The sequence below is a fragment of the Giraffa tippelskirchi genome, chromosome 3 (genome assembly GCF_054371585.1).
Source record: "Giraffa tippelskirchi isolate mGirTip1 chromosome 3, T2T-mGirTip1v1.2.pri, whole genome shotgun sequence".
NCBI lineage: Eukaryota > Metazoa > Chordata > Mammalia > Artiodactyla > Giraffidae > Giraffa > Giraffa tippelskirchi.
The window spans coordinates 175369740-175386175 of NC_137277.1; the positions used below are offsets into that span (position 1 = coordinate 175369740).

The 16436-nt window shown below is 42.7% G+C and overlaps 1 protein-coding gene across 16 annotated transcripts in view; it reads left to right on the forward strand.

Moving 5' to 3' along the window:
- Positions 1-16182, forward strand: part of LOC145543573 (nuclear body protein SP140-like protein) — a 96672-nt gene extending 80490 nt beyond the window's left edge. For 8 of the 16 annotated variants that reach the window (XM_081585565.1, XM_081585568.1, XM_081585577.1 and 5 more), the window contains 7 exons: positions 2054-2092; positions 2551-2697; positions 7612-7727; positions 13217-13337; positions 13622-13693; positions 14202-14345; positions 15883-16182. In XM_081585565.1, coding sequence (XP_081441691.1) covers positions 2054-2092; positions 2551-2697; positions 7612-7727; positions 13217-13337; positions 13622-13693; positions 14202-14345; positions 15883-15984 — 741 coding nt within the window. In that variant the 3' untranslated portion in view covers positions 15985-16182. Of the gene's footprint in view, positions 1-2053; positions 2093-2535; positions 3116-7611; positions 7728-13216; positions 13338-13621; positions 13694-14201; positions 14346-15882 lie in introns of those variants that run through there. The other 8 variants (XM_081585563.1, XM_081585566.1, XM_081585574.1 and 5 more) reach the window with 2 other exon arrangements.
- Positions 16183-16436: the final 254 nt, after the last annotated feature.

The following is a 16436-nucleotide window of genomic DNA, read 5'->3' on the forward strand; positions in this document are numbered from 1 at the left end:
TCAAGTCCATCTGTGTTGCTGCAAATGGCAAAATTTTGTTCTTTTTTTATGGCTGAGTAATATTCAAACTCTTACAGTTTTGGAGGTAGAACAGTAAAAATTGTGACCTTGCCACTAATAATTGCCATTGTGTAATTTGGTCACAGGAAAGTAAATTAAATTTAATAAATTTAATTTAGTGGGGGAAGATTTTATACTTTGTTGGAGGAATGTTTAAAATAACAATAATAGAACCATGTATCTGAAAATAATGCATCAGAGGGAGTGTTTTCTGGATAGACTTATGAAGTTCATTCTTGAAAAAGGATATTTTTAAATGTATTTAAAAATATCTCTTTGATCCTCATATCAGCCCCTGATGTGAACAAAACAGTCCAGATCTCTGTCACAGATGAACTCGTGCCTCCTTGCTCTGTACCACATGCCCCAGATGGTCCTTCCTTGTGCCACTCTAAAGATGAGAAGATAGTTATTGAATACGTTTAAAGCCACCACAGGGACTGTAAAGTGTGGCCCCCAGCCCCTAACCAGGAAGACAACTACTCATTTATAAGCACAGGACAGCACAGCGAATGGGGAGAATAATGAGATTCGCTGGCTGGAAGAGACACAGAAGCTCAGGGGAGGGAAGGTCATTTCTGTCTTTGAAGATAAGTCCAGTTTCACGGGACAGTTTGCACTGAGCTAGGTCTTAAAAGAAGTCTAGTTCCAACAAGCAAAAAGGTCGGACTGAGAAATTCTACATAGAAAGGATGGTATGATTTGTCAAGAAGTTGTGGGTGATAAGGCTTCCTGCATGAGCAGGGATGATTGTAGAGGCCTTGAGGCCCAAGAAAAAAGACTGAGCCCTTCATTTAATCATGGGGCAATTGTGGGAGGTTTGGGTTCGGGGACTGACTGACTAAGTTGAAAGAGTGTTGTAGAGGTAAGAATCTCATCAGGGAATGCAAGGTGGATTACAAGGTGGGGAGCTCTAACCCATGGAGACATCAAACGACCTCTATCACCTTTCCACCTGATCAACCCCACTCACCCTGCAAGGCCCAGCTCAAACAGCACACTCTGCTGGAGTCCTTAGAAATTCCCTGAGCTTGCTTCCTGTTGCAGCTGTAACAATTTCCCACAAACTTAGTGCCTGAAGACAACATAAATCTATTATCACACAGTTCTGCTGACCAGGAGCATGAAATCAGTTTCACAGGACTCAAGTCGGGGTTCAACAGGGCTGGTTCCTCCTGGAGCCTTCCAGAGAGAATCCGTCCCTCGCTTTTTTCAGCTTTTGGAAGCAGCCTTCATTCCTTGGCTTGTGGCCCCTTCCTCACATCACTCCAGCTCTTGTTCTGTCATCACATCTCCTACTACTGACTCTGGTCCTCCTGTCCCCTCTAATAGGGACTAAAATCCCTTTTATTGTATAAGTTAGCACATTCATGGGTCTGGGGATTGGGATGTGAACATCTTGGTGGGGATGGTGGAGTGTGGGGAACAACGGACATTACCTAGCCTACTATACTTACCCATCTTGAAATATTCTGAGAGGACGGCTTAAACTTTATCATTCTTACCGATTCTTACCAATTCTGTGCCAGCTTTTCCCACTTGTCTCCCCAAAGAGAGTGTGTGTCCAAGGCCACTGATAAGGCCTGCCACCTGTCAATCACTCACTAGGTGTGTACCAATGGAGTAGCTATAGTACTCGAGGTATACAAGCTAGAGGGATACTAGTACACAAGCTAGAGGGATACTAGTACACAAGCTAGAGGGATACTGGGAGATGGAAAGGAAATGGCAGGTGTAGAAGTGATTGTAAAGGAAATTCTGGCAAGACTTTATAAGGAGAGCAAGAGTGAGGATGGTTTTTAAAGCTGACTTTAAATCTGAGGCTGGGTGACAGAGAGCAGCGCATTACAGACTTGGAGAGGGAGGTTATTTCCCATGAAGATCCCTCGAACTTGTGTTGACAGTGGGACGTGAATGAAAGGCAGTTGGAATTACTGAGCTCACAAAGTAGAAACAAGGACCCATCACAGCATGAATCTCATTTTTCTTTCAGAGAGGATTACTACCAAACCCATCAAGAAAAAGGAAAAAGGTAGCTATTACCTCTGTCTCACCTACCATATTGTTGATGTTCCATCTCTCTGGCTTTATTTCATAGTTTCTAAATTAACCAATTATGATGAAACTTGACTTTATAGTATGGTGTTTTTGCTACCTCCAAACATTTATGCGTATGAAGCCGGGACTTCTTTGACTTTTAAAATATTTGAGATAGAGGGTGGGGATAATCCTTAAAAATAGATAATGAGGCAAAATTGACCTTGTATATTTGTTTTAGAAAAATAAATGAGTAAGTCCCCTATACATGAACGTTAAAGCTGCAAGCTTTCAAAGATGTGAACATGCGTTCGCATGTTCAATCACATAAGTTAGTTCACGTGTCTGGCGTGTATTGTCATGTATGTGAATCCTCCACAACTGATTGTGCTTTTGTGTACTTTACTGTACAGTGCAGTATAGAGGACAGTAGTACAGTATCTTTATTTCAAGTCCAGGATGTCTGGAAGCAACTGTAAAAGCAGCAGTGATGTAGCTGGTATGGCTAAGAAGCTCCAGGAATTGGAGGCCCAGAGGAAGGACGAAGAGAGACAAGAGGAAGTAACTGCAGAACTGAAGAGATTCACGAGGCGGGAAATGGTAAGGGGATTTTCTTTATCTGAAGAGGCAGCCTTAGTTTCTGAGGCACAGGACTCGGACATAGAACGGTACATGAAGGTTGTTGGAGCTGTTCAGAATGCAGTCCGGTGCTACCGTGTTGTCCGTGATGAGAAAAAAAGAGCCACTACTCAGACATCACTGGATCATTTTTTAAAGAGAGTAGATAGATTTGAATCCAGCAAAGAATCAGAACCTGTGTCATCAATGTCAGGCGTGAGTGAAATTGCAGCTTGCCCTCCGTCTCCTATTGCCGACGATCCTTCAGCTCTACCATCTTCCACCTCCTGTCCCTCCTCTAGTCAGTAACCCTTCTTGCCTGTTCAGTCTATGCCAGCTGTTGTACTGTATACCGCACTTCTCAAGGTACTCTAACCATACATTAAAAATGTTTTCTTTACTTTTTGTGTTTGTTTGCTTTTTCTGTATCATTTGTGTGAAAAATGTTACAAGTTTATTACAGTACAGTACCCTAGAGTTGATTGTGTTAGCTGGGTACCTAGGCTAACCTTGTTGGCCTAACCAACAAATTGGACTTTCAACACGCTCTTGGAGTAGAGCTCATAAGGAGGTAGGCGAGTTTCTGTACTGTCTTTCTTAAAAAAGTTTTTATTGGAGTACAGTCGACTTAAATGTTGTATTTGTTTCAAGTGTACAACAAAGTGAGTCAGTTATATATATATACATATATACACTCTTTTTTTTTAGATTCTTTTCCCATATAGGCCACTGCAGTGGGCATACTGTCTTAAAATTAGACATAAAAGATGGAGCTAGAGGTGGAAAAGCATGATTTTGGAAGGCACAAAAAAGTGTGTTTAATGATGGTTGCTTTTGCAACACTGATTTTATTTTCATTGGTTTTTCTGGGCTCTGGCTTTAATGAAATAAGGATTGAGCAAAATGGAAACATCTCATGGTCACTCTAGCTGACCTAGTATAGACCTAATGTAGAAATCCCCTTTGGAACAAATATATGTAACCTGGTAAAGCAAAAACAAAACAAAACCTCTCCTTCACATGCACACAGCCACTCACACTGAGTCCTTCCTCAAGGGGTCTGTTTTCAAGGTAAATTTTATTTCCTTCATGGAGATGACACTTTAAAGAATAGAGTCATTGGGAAGCAGGAGTGCCCTGTAGAAGAGGCTGCTAACTTGGAAAATCTTTCCCTTTGTGGAGAGGCCCTTCAACCCCATCAGAGGGCTTTGCAGACCTTAGTGCCACCTATGAAGGCAAATTCTCTCCTTCAAAGTAGCATGTGACATTCACAGACCAGTGTTCTCTGTGTTGTGTGGATTCTGGGGAAGGCGTCAGATAGTTGATGTCTTCCTCTCCAAGACAGGGTGTGAGAGAGAAGCTGTGAGGTGAAAAAAAGGAAATAGAAAAGCTTCCATTTTCCTAACTTCCAGCAGAGGTAACCTTGGCCATCTCTGCCAAACCAGGAAGTCATGATCTTCACAAAGTTGATTTCTGGGGCTACCTGCTCCACTGACTTTATGCTGAAGATTCAGTAACTAGGATCTGCACCCACTGGGTTTTCTGGAGAAAGAGATGCTATTTGCACTGTTCATTAAGGCCAAATGCTTCCACCTAGTCCTAGGGAGTGAATGCTAGGCTATTCATGCATGCACAGTGGTGTCCAAGTTTTTGCAACCCCATGGACTACACCCCACCTGGCTCCCCTGCCCATGGGATTTTCCCAGGCAAGAATACTGGGGTGGGTTGCCATTTCCTCCTCCAGGGGATCTTCCTGATCATGGGATCGAACCCATGTCTCCTTGGCTCCTGCATTGGCCAGCAGATTCTTTACCACTAAGCCACTGGGGAAGCCCTACTCCTAGGGAGTCAAGGGAATTCAGTCTGGGTTAATCAATTAGTTGATCGTCTCCCACCCTTCATCACGGATGCCCTCTCTTGGTTCCGTCTGGGTTTACAGCTCATAAAGTGTCACCGCCTCAGTTCTTGAAGGGTCTCTCTAGAGCATCTCTTCCTTCTCTAGCCCCTTGGCTTCTGCTGCTTGTGTCTTCTTAGCATCAAATGGCATAAGAAACCCCGACCCAGTAGCCTAAAAATAGTGATCGGCATCCTTGAGGATGAGAAGAAGGAAACACGGTTACACGGCCCCAAGCCAGGACCACTCAAACACAGGTAGGGATGTCCCCAAGGATGTCCCTAACAGGCCATTCCTCAAGCTCTCCTATTGACAGGGAGCACGTGGGCAAGGCATGCCTAGCAGCCTAGAATTTCCTATGTGTGAATTTTCTGTCTCTTTTTCTTAGATTGAAGTTATAGATGAAAAGAATCTACCAATCAATGTGTGTTCCAATTCACCTCAGCTCATTGGGCTCAAGGATAATATTCTGACTGTTATGATTTGGAAATATCAGGCCATTTTGCTTTGGCTCATAATACTGTATTATAAGTAGAGACTCTGCATCCTTGTAGCAGTAGACCTCACAGAAGCACTGAGAATGAGATGAAGTATTTAAAAATTCAGATCGGCAGGACTGGTAATGGGTTGGATGTCTGGGATGGGGTAAAGGAAGGAATCCATGTTCACTTCCAGTCTCCTGGGTAAATGGTGGGGTTCTTAATGAGATGACGGGGCACCAGAAGAGGAGCACATTCAAAACAGAAAGACAAGGACTGTGGTCTGGGGCACAATGGGTTTTAGACATGATGAAAGACATATAATTTTATGACCAAAAAAAAAAGTAGCATTTGGATGCTCAGGTACTCAAAGGAATACCAGCAGACCAGAGACACAGGTCTTAAAGCCTAGGGATGAATGTGGTAGGTCATGGCAGTAGTTGTGGTCATCTAGGAGAGGAAAATGGGCAGGGGACAACAGGACAGAGCCCTACAGAATTCCAACATTCCAGGTTTGGAAGCTGAAAAGAAGCAACATGTTAGAAAAATCAAAGAGAATGGAGTGTCATGGAACAAAGCATAGCGAGTGTTTCTAGAAGGAAGAGGTGAATGGCCCTCCCCACCACCTCCCCACTTCCTCAACACCCACCAGAGTCCCAGCTACCCATCACCAGGTGGGCCGGTCCCCAAATCTGTGATCGTTTTGTACCTAGACTGTCATGCAAGTACTGTCATGTGAATTTCTTCTTCTAGCCCATGGTGTAGAAAGGGTAGCTTCATCTAGATGAAGAGAGGCTATCCATTAGATGAACTGTTTCCCACCACATGGTTATCTTTCCACTCAGGTGGCCCAGGAGACGGACCAGGTGCCCATCCTCTGGACATTTCTGCAGAACAGACACAGACCCTCATACATAGTAAATTGTAGTATATAGAGATTTACATGTGATTGCCACATAGATTATCACCAAAAAAAAAAAGGAAAAACTTTAATTCTCCTTGCCCACCAATGGGCTCCTTCCTTGACCATTCTTATTTTGGTCTATAAATTCTATAGGGGTTTTTTTTTTTTAAGATTTTTTTTTATGTGGACCATTTTTAAAGTCTTTATTGAGTTTGTTACAATATTGCTTCTGTTTTATGTTTTGGTTTTTTGACCGTGAGGCATATGGGATCTTAGTTCCTCAACCAGGTATTGAACCTGCACCCCCTGCATTGGAAGGGGAAGTCTTAGCCATTAGGGTGCCAGGGAAGTCCCCATAAATTGTGTAGTTTTAACATGTGCTGCTTGTTACTCCACAATACTTAGATGCAAACACTGTCAATTTTTTTCTTTTTTTTAAAATAAATTATATTTGTTTTTAATTGAAAGATAATTGTTTTATCATATTGTGTTAGTTTCTGCCATACATCAGCATGAATCAGTCATACGTATACATATGTCAGCCATAGATATACACACATCCCCTCCCTCTTGACTCTCCCTCTCACCTCCCACTCCAGCCCACCCCTCTAGTATGTCACTGAATGAAATAAAATCTGGCTAAAGGCCCCACATATTGAGACTGGTGAAAAATCCTGCACCAATTGATTTGTGGGCCCTTCCATCTTCCTTACACAGGACAAAGGACCAGGTCTTCCATGGGCTCAGAAAATTAGGGTAAGACCTTGGCCTTCAACTCCAGTGGTTGCCATTACCACAGTTCCCAGCCATTGAGAGATGGCACCTCCACACCTAGATGCCAAGCTAAGTCATGGGATAGCTTTCCCTAGGCTTCAGATCCAGAGAGGTCTGTCTGCCGTGGCATCCACCTGATTATCTGGGCCCATGGTCTTTCCAACCAGAGGCACTGTTGCAGGCTCAGGGGCTCTCCAGGCACAAAATCCATAGCCCAGGAATGCCTCCCCAGGTCCTTCAATTCACAGAGAACTTACCACAAGGAAAATGGGATGCAGTGATATCTCAGATGTTTATTCTATCATGTAAAGTCTCAGTAGGGACTTTCCTGGTGGTCCAATGGTTACGACACTGCTACCAGTGCAGGCAGTGCCAGTTCAATCCTTGGTCAGAGAACTAAGATTCCCATATGTTGTGCAACATGGCCAAAAGACAAAAAAAAAAAAAAAATTGTCAGTAAAACACTCTTCAATGAGTCAATGTAAATGATGCAGTGTAGACAACTAGATGAGACATTGTATTCCTGAGACATATTTTGTCTTCAGAATAATAAATTGCTCAGATTATCTTTAATTTATCCTTTTCTGTGGTTGTTGAAAGCCTTCATGTGTCAGAATGTCTGTCTCTATAAAGAAAACTTTGAAAGTTTAACACACAGTCACTTCCTCCTGAACTTCACTGCAGACCAGAATGTCTTCTCCTGAACTCTTGTAAACCATTTTGAGAATGGTTTACAAGTATCGCCTGGGTACAAGTAACGGCTGTGTGTCTACAGTGCCAACCACAGGGTTGACTTTCCAGAGTCTTGCTGATCCCAATGATGTCTACATCATCTCCCCTTCTAGCCAGAAGATTCAAATAAATGCGAGGTGTGCAGTGGAAAGAAAGCGCTGTTATCCTGTAATACGTGTCGAAGGTTCTTTCATGGGAACTGCCACATTCCACCTAAAGTTGCTACCAAGTGAGTGAGATCTGGCTCCCTCCTGCCCTCCCTTCTTATGTTCCTCCCATCATGCACACTCAGACTGCAAAGTTGTCTCTTGTTGTATGTGTCTTGATTCAGAAGCAGAGTCCTTATGTATCAGGATTCAGAAATAAGATACATAGCTGTTTAACAGTGCAAGTAGCAGTAGATTAACGAGAAGAAAACTCTTCAAGTGGTGATTAGGTATAATAGAGAAAGGAATAACCCTCACTTCCCTCACTTGATTCCCAGACCCATGCATTTTGATGGGGTGATGACGCCGTATATTAACTGCTGGTTTAAAACATACACCACCTGCTATGGCAACATCATTCGGAGGCTGAATTTTGCAATAAAGAACTGATGATCTGAGCCACAGTCAGCTTCAGCTCTTGCTTTTGCTGGTGATATAATAGGAGCTTCTCCATCTTTGGCTGCAAAGAATATAATCTGATTTCAGTATTGACCATCTGGTGATGTCCATGTGCAGTTGTCTCCTGGGTTGTTGGAAAAGGGTGTTTGCTATGACCAGCATGTTCTCTTGACAAAACTGTTAGGCTTTCCTGTGCTTCATTTTGTACTCCAAGACTAAACTTGCCTGTTATTCTGGGTATTTCTTGACTTCCTACTTTTGCATTCCAATCCACTATGATGAAAAGGACACCCCTTTTTGGTATTCATTCTAGATGTTGTAGGTCTTCATAGAACTAATCAGCTTCAGATTCTTTGGCATCAGTAGTTGGGGCATAGACCTGGATTACTATGATATTGAATGGCTTGCTTTGGAAACAAAGCAAGAACATTCTGTTGTTTTTGAGATTGCACCGAATATTGTATTCTGTACCCTTTGGTTGACTATGAGTCCCACTCCATTTCTTCTAAGGGAATCTTGTTCACAGTGGTAGATATAATGGCCATCTGAATAAATTTGGGCTTAAATTGAAGAAAGTAGGGAAAACCACTAGACCATTCAGGTATGACCTAAATCAAATCTCTTATGAATATACAGTGGAGGTGACAAATTGATTCAAGGGATTAGATCCAGTATACAGAGTGCCTGAAGAACTATGGACAAAGGTTTGTAACACTGTACAGGAGGCAGGGACCAAAACCATCCCAAAGAAACGCAAAATGGCAAAATGGTTGTCTGAGGAGGCCTTACAAACAGCTGAGGAAAGAAGAGAAGTGAAAGGCAAAGGAGAAAGGGAAAGATACACCCAACTGAAAGCAGAGTTTCAGAGAATAACAATGAGGGCTAAGAAGGTCTTCTTCAATGAACAATGCAAAGAAATAGAGGAAAACAATAGAATTGAAAAGACTAGAGATCTCTTCAAGTAAATTAGAGATATTAAGGGAACATTTCATGCAAGGATGGGCACAATAAAGGACAGAAACGGTAAGGACCTAACAAGGGCAGAAGATATTAAGAAGAGGTGGCAAGAATACACAGAAGAACTATACAAAAAAGATCTTAATGACCAAATAACCACCATGGTGTGGTCACTCACCTAGAGCCAGACATCCTAGAGTGTGAAGTCAAGTGGGCCTTAGGAACCATTAATATGAACAAAGCTAGATGAGGTGATAGAATTCCAGTTGAGCTATTTCAAATCCTAAACTATGATGCTGTGAAATTGCTGCACTCAACATGGCCACAAATTTGGAAAACTCAGCAGTGGCCACAGGACGGGAAGATGTCAGTTTTCATTTCAGTTCCAAAGATGTTCAAACTACTGTACAATTGTGCTCATTTCACATGCTAGCAAGGTAATGCTCAAAACACTTCAATCTAGGCTTCAGCAGCACATGAATTGAGAACTTCCACATGTACAAGCTGGACTTAGAAAATGCAGAGGAAAAAAAATCAAGTTGCCAACATTCACTGGATCATGGAGAAAACAAGAGAGTTCCAGAAAAAAGCATTTACTTCTGCTCCACTGATGACACGAAAGCCTTTGACTGTGTGGATCACAACAAACTGGAAAATTCTTAAAGAGATGGGAATACCAGACCACCCTACCTGTCTCCTGAGAAACCAGTATGCAGGTCAAGAAGCAACAGTTAGAACTGGACATGGAAAAACTGACTGGTTTAAAATTGCGAAAGGATTACTACAAGGTTGTATATTGTCACTCTTTTTATTTAACTTGTATGCAGAGTACATATGTGAAATGCTGGACTGGATAAACCACAAGCTGGAATCAAGATTGCTAGGAGAAATACCAACAATCTCAGATATGCAGATGATACCACTCTAATGGCAGAAATAGAAGAGGAACTAGAGAGCCTCTTGATGAGGGGGAAAGAAGAGAGTGGAAAAGGTGACTTAAAACCCAACATTCATAAAACTAAGATCATGGCACCTGGTCCCATCACTTCATGGCAAATAGATGGGGAAACAATGGAAACAGTGACAGATTTTATTTTTTTGGGCTCCAAAATCACTGCAGATGGTGACTACAGCCATGAAATTAAAAGATGCTTGCTCCTTGGAAGAAAAGCTGTGACAAACCTAGACATCATATTAAAAAGCAGAGACATCACTTTGCTGACAAAGGTCCATATAGTCAAAATTATGATTTTGCCTGTAATCATGTACAGATGTGAGAGTTGAACCATAAACAAAACTGAGCGTCAAAGAATTGATCCTTTTGAATCATGGTGCTGGAAAAGACTCTTGAGAGTTCCTTGAACTGCAAGGAGGTCAAACCAGTCAATCCTAAAGGAAATCAGTCCTGAATATTCATTGCAAGGACTGATGCTGAAGCTGAAGCTCCGATACTTTGGCCACCTGATGCAAAGAGCCAATTCATTGGAAAAGACCCTGATGTTGGGAAAGATTGAAGGCAGGAGGAGAAAGAGATGATAGAGGATGAGATAGTTGGATGGCATCACCAACTCAATGGACATGAGTTTGAGAAAACTCCAGGAGATAGTGATGGACAGAGGAGCCTAGTGTGCAACAGTCCATGGGGTCGCAAAGAGTTGGACACGTCTGAGTGACTGAAAAACAACAATAAAATGGGAATATCAGAAAGCTGACAAAGCTGGGACTCTTCTGAGCCTTCAGAAGATGATCATCGCAGTCTTATCAAGTTAGCTGATCTTGAATCTCAGGGTTCAGGATAAGATCCCTGAATCCTGTGGGTGTGAATCACTGCTGCATTTCCTTTGTGATAAAATGTATCTTTGGTCAGAGGTGATGACATGTGAGATAATACATAGAAGGAGAAGGCATTCTAGAAGTAGTAGAATTGCTGTGGCCAAGGAGGAGAATCTCTACCAGGATTATGTCCGTCCCTATGAGGACAGAGCATTTTTCCTCCAAAACGGGAGGAGCCTAATGTAGCTCATCTGCTCCCATGCAGCTCCCTGAGATTGTGCCACCTCAGGAATTCAGCAAGTAGAGGCAATGCCAAAGAATGCTCAAACTACCGCACAATAGCACTCATCTCACACGCTAGTAAAGTAATCAAAATTCTCCAAGCAAGGCTTCAACAATACATGAACCATGAACTTCCAGATGTTCAAGTTGGTTTTAGAAAAGGCAGAGGAAGCAGAGATCAAATTGTCAACATCTGTTGGATCATTGAAAAAGCAAGAGAGTTCCAGAAAAACATCTGTTTCTGCTTTATTGATTATGCCAAAGCCTTTGACTGTATGGATCAAAACAAACTGTGGAAAATTCTTCACGAGATGGGAATACCAGACCACCTGACCTGCTTCTTGAGAAACCTGTATGCAGGTCAGGAAGCAACAGTTAGAACTGGACATGGAACAACAGACTGGTTCCAAATAGGAAAAGGAGTACGTGAAGGCTGTATATTGTCACCCTGCTTATTTAACTTATATGCAGAGTACATCATGTGAAATGCCAGGCTGGGTGGAGCACAAGCTGGAATCAAGATTGCCAGGAGAAATATCAATAGCCTCAAATATGCAGATGACACCACCCTTATGGCAGAAAGTGAAGAAGAACTAAAGAGGCTCTTGATGAAAGTGAAAGAGGAAAGTGGAAAATGTTGGCTTAAAGCTCAACATTCAGAAAAGTAAGATCATGGCATCTGGTCCCATCACTTCATGGCAAATAGACGGGGAAACAGTGGCAGACTTTATTTTTTTGGGCCCCAAAATCATTGCAGATGGTGATTGCAGCCATGAAATTAAAACACACTTACTCTTTAGAAGAAAATTTATGACCGACCTAGACAGCATATTAAAAAGCAGAGACATTACTTTGCCCACAAAGGTCCTTCTAGTCAAGGCTATGGTTTTTCCAGTAGTCATGTATGGATGCGAGAATTGAACTGGGAAGAAAGCTGAGTGCCGAAGAATTGATGCTTTTGAGCTGTGGTGTTGGAGAAGACTCTTGAGAATCCCTTGGACTGCAAGGAGATCCAACCAGTTCATCCTAAAGGAAATCAATCCTGAATATTCATTGGAAAGACTGATGCTGAAGCTGAAACTCCAATACTTTGGCCACCTGATGTGAAGAACTGACTCATTTGAAAAGACCCTGATGCTGGGAAAGATTGAAGGTGGGAGGAGAAGGGGACGACAGAGGATGAGATGGTTGGATGGCATCACCGACTCAATGGATATGAGTTTGAGTAAACTCTGGGAGTCTGTGATGGACAGGGAGGCCTGGAGTGCTGCTGTCCATGGGGTCACAAAGAGTCGGACACAATGAGCGACTGAACTGAACTGAACTGACAGGAATTCAGCATAAACGTCTGCAGCTGGGCATTCTGCAGAGATAGAAGGATTCCCTTTTCTGTGGAGCTCCTGTATAGTGCAGGCCACCCTTGTAACCTGGGCACTGTAACGGGCCCCCTTGAGCAACCGCTGGGGTGGCCCAGGAGAGATGCTAAATGATATCTCTAAGTTGGATCACTCTCTCTTCCTCTCAGATTATCAAGAGTGCCCCAGGACCAAGAACCTGGTAGAGGAGAGTAGAGAACAAATCTAGGGGCACATGAAAAACATCTGTCCCTCTCTTGGTAGATTTCCTTTCCAAGAAGTTTCTGCAGTGCAGATTCTAGACACAGAGATAGCAATGACTGAAAAAAAATAATGCCTATGGCTTATGTTCTGTGCTTATTCAGCAAAGCTGAGAAGAAGGGCTGATTTCATGATTCTTACTGTGAGTTGATGGATCATCAAGGCCCAAGTTTCCAGCATACCAAATTCCAGTTCTTATTTCTAAAAGTCAGAGTTCATGACCAAACTCACAGTAGCTCAGACAGGAACCCTAAGTTTTGAGGAGAATGAGAGTCCTGACCCACTGTGGTACTTCACTTAGACTGTCAGCCTTCTACCACTATTGATGGGAGAGCTGTTTTTGGCAGTTGAGCCCAAATGGGGCTCCAGTCAAACTACAGGTGGAAACTACCAGTTACTCCTGAACAGAGGACTTCAGCAGCTATAGAGACAATGGTAGAGTCACAGAGAACCCGGCTTTGCTGACCTTATATTCAACCTCTCAGGAACCCATGGAGGTGCATCTTCTGCCAGATAGAGGATCTTAAGAAATGTTTCCCAGAAAGCCAGCCATCTTATCAGGAATCTGAGATCCTGCAGAAGCGGATGCTGCCTAGAGAGCAGTTGGTGAGTTGAAATGTAAACCTAAGCCCCCTCCTTTCTGTTTACACAGGAGAAGGAGCACCATCTTGCAGGGAGCAGAAGGAAGAGTGCCCAAGGCAAACTGCTGTGCCTTGAGGTGTTCTGATCATATTACCTGACACCAAAATCCATAAGGCACAGAAAATTCCCATTCTGTGTTTGTTTTGGGAGGTCTGCAGGTTTGGGGGGTGTGCATTGATCTGAGCATATGTAAGAGCTCATTCTTTCCAAGCTGCTTGTCACTCAAAAATCTCATCTATCTTTGGCAGAAATGTGAGTTTCTCCTCTTGAAGGTCTATTGCTCTCCAAAAAGCTCCTTTTTTGTCTCAGAACCACGTCATGTAAGTAACAGCAATAAAACCTGCAAACTGGTATTTGTCAAATTTGTGATATGAATCAATGGACACACATTGCCAAGCTCTTTGCCTTGTTGATGGATGTCTTAGTCAGCTCAGTCAGCCCTTAGAAGCTTAGGCTGTTATAACAAACTACCATAGATTGGGTGGCTGGAGGCTGAAAGGTCAAGATCAGAGTGTCAGCATGGTCAGGCCATATTGGGGGCTTTCTTTCAGGTTGCAGACAGCCACTTCTCATCTTGTCCTCATATGGTGAAAAGGGAGAGAGAAGTCCCTGGGATCCCTTGTATAAAGGCACTAATCCTATTTGGAGGGCCCCATCCTCACAATTACCTAATTATCTCCCAGTGGTCCCACCTCCTAAGACCATCACAATGGGGGTGAGGATTTTAGCATATGAATTTGGGGGATACAAGCACTCGGTCCTTAACAGTGGGAATCGATAGAAGGGAAACTTGGAACCATGCCTACCATTTGGATCTTTTGTCAACAGACTAGAATCACTTCTCAGGACCTTGAGGAGCCCATGTGGTTAAACAAAATCAAGGACAAACTGACGATGACCTTGTACTACCAAGTGTGGGACTTTGTGCGGGACATGCGTCTCATTTTCCAGAACCACAAGGTAGTTTACAGGGTAAGTGGTTCTCTCTGCTTCTATTCTTCTTCAATTAAGTCATTTTGCCTTTCAACTTCTTGTATTAAGTAAATGTTACGATTTCCCTCAAGCTCACACAAGTGAAAATTCTGGCAGTATTCTACAAGCCCTGTGGGCAATGGTAGGGAACATAATAACAGATCAGAAGGGATCACAGGAAGCATCACCCTTGGACCTCACAGTTAACTTCTTCTACATAGTTCTTCTTACTTCTACATAGTTCCTCCTTCAGTTTGCCCATAAAGAACACTGGTGCTGTGCTCAATCATGTCCGACTCTTTGTGACCCCATGGACTGCAATCTGCCAGGCTCCTCTGTCCATGGGATTTTCCAGGCAAGAATACTGGGGTGGGTTGCCATTTCCTACTCCAGGGCATCTTCCCAACCCAGGGATCAAACCCGCGTCTCCTGTGTCTCCTGCATTAGCAGTCAAGTTCTTTACCAAGGGGCCACCTGGGAAGCCCAAGCAAAAGTAGACTGCAGACCCAACACCTTCCACAGGAAATGGAAGTACTTTGTTTTTTTTTTTTTTTACTGGACCTGGCAGCATTGTGTGTGCCTCAGAAGTCCCTGCCGTTGCCCTGGGCTTCTATCCTCACTCATCCCAGACTTGGGAACCATCCTGGGGAGTCTGGATGCTGAGGCATCATAGGTTCATGTGCAGTTTGCTGCTGAGCACTTGCCCTCTGGCATCTGGGCCCTCAGAAATGTGTGTACAGGGGCCTCCCCCCAACACCTGGGCATCTCCCTATTTCCAGCATTTCTGGATGGAGAGCAGAACCCTCATGGCCTTGGTGCTCATACAGAAGTGGGGCCAGGTCTCTCATCAGCAAGAAGCAAATTTTCTTTTATGTTTTTACATGGACCATTTTTAAAGTTTTTATTGAATTTGTTACAATATTGGTTTTGTTTTGTGTTTTGATTTTTTGGCCTCAAGGCATCTACGACCTTAGTTCCCCAACCAAGGATCAAACCCAAACACCCTGCATTGGAAAGCAAAGTCTTAACCACTGGACCACAGGAATGTCCCTAGAAGCATGTTTTAAAGGCAACTTGTGCTTCTCTCCTCTAAAGGAAGATAGCAGATCACTTTTCTCAAATTTCAAAATCTTGGATCTCTTTACATTCACATTTCCTACTGCTGTATCTAAAAGTTAATAAGGATTATCTCAAGGGGTGGGAATGAATAATAAAGGAAGACACCATAAACTTCCCTTAGACCTTTCTGTACTTTCATACTGTCATGTGGAATGTGGGCTATGTTCAAAATCAAATAGCTAGAATTTTTTTAATTAATCAACAAATTTCTGATGAATAATTAGATTGCAATACAGTGCCATTTTTGCTCCTACGTCTTCCAGATAAAGACAAACAATCCAGCTATCAGGGAACATAAACTACTCTCAACTGGATCAATTCTCACTTGACATTTAGGGGTCTGGATTAACCGAAACATTGGGTGTCTAAGCTCATTAGCAGTCTATGACTATTATTGTTTCTCTCTTTGCTTTTTCAGAACAATAAATTCATCAGTCTGGGACTTCAACTAGAGGCCCAATTTGAGAACGATTTCAAAGACATTTTTGGCATCCAGGAAATAAGTACAAACAGCACTTAGTTTGAGCCATTCTTTTATAATGGAGCCCATTTCTAGTTGTCCCTTCAGAGCCTCCAGCAGCTACATAAGACTGTACCTGTGACCTCACTGACCATCACCAGTTTCTGTGCAAATAACACACTTCTTTTTCAAACTTGTTGTTGTTGACATTCCTGCTCGTTTATTTTTCTAAATAAAATTTAAAATTTTCAGACTCTCTTACTGGGTAATAAGGGGTGAAATTCACAAAAGAAAGTGTCAGTTCTCTCTATAAAGGATCATATTTTGTGCTTCCATTTACTTAAATCTTTATTAGTTTCTTAAGCAAACTTTTCTCTTCTTTTCTCCTCCACACACAGGACTTGTTGCTATTGTTTAGTCATTGTGTCCGACTCTTTTGCAGCCCCATAGACTATAGCACAGCAGGTTCCTTCTGTCCATGGGATTTCCCAGCAAGAATACTGGAGTGGGTT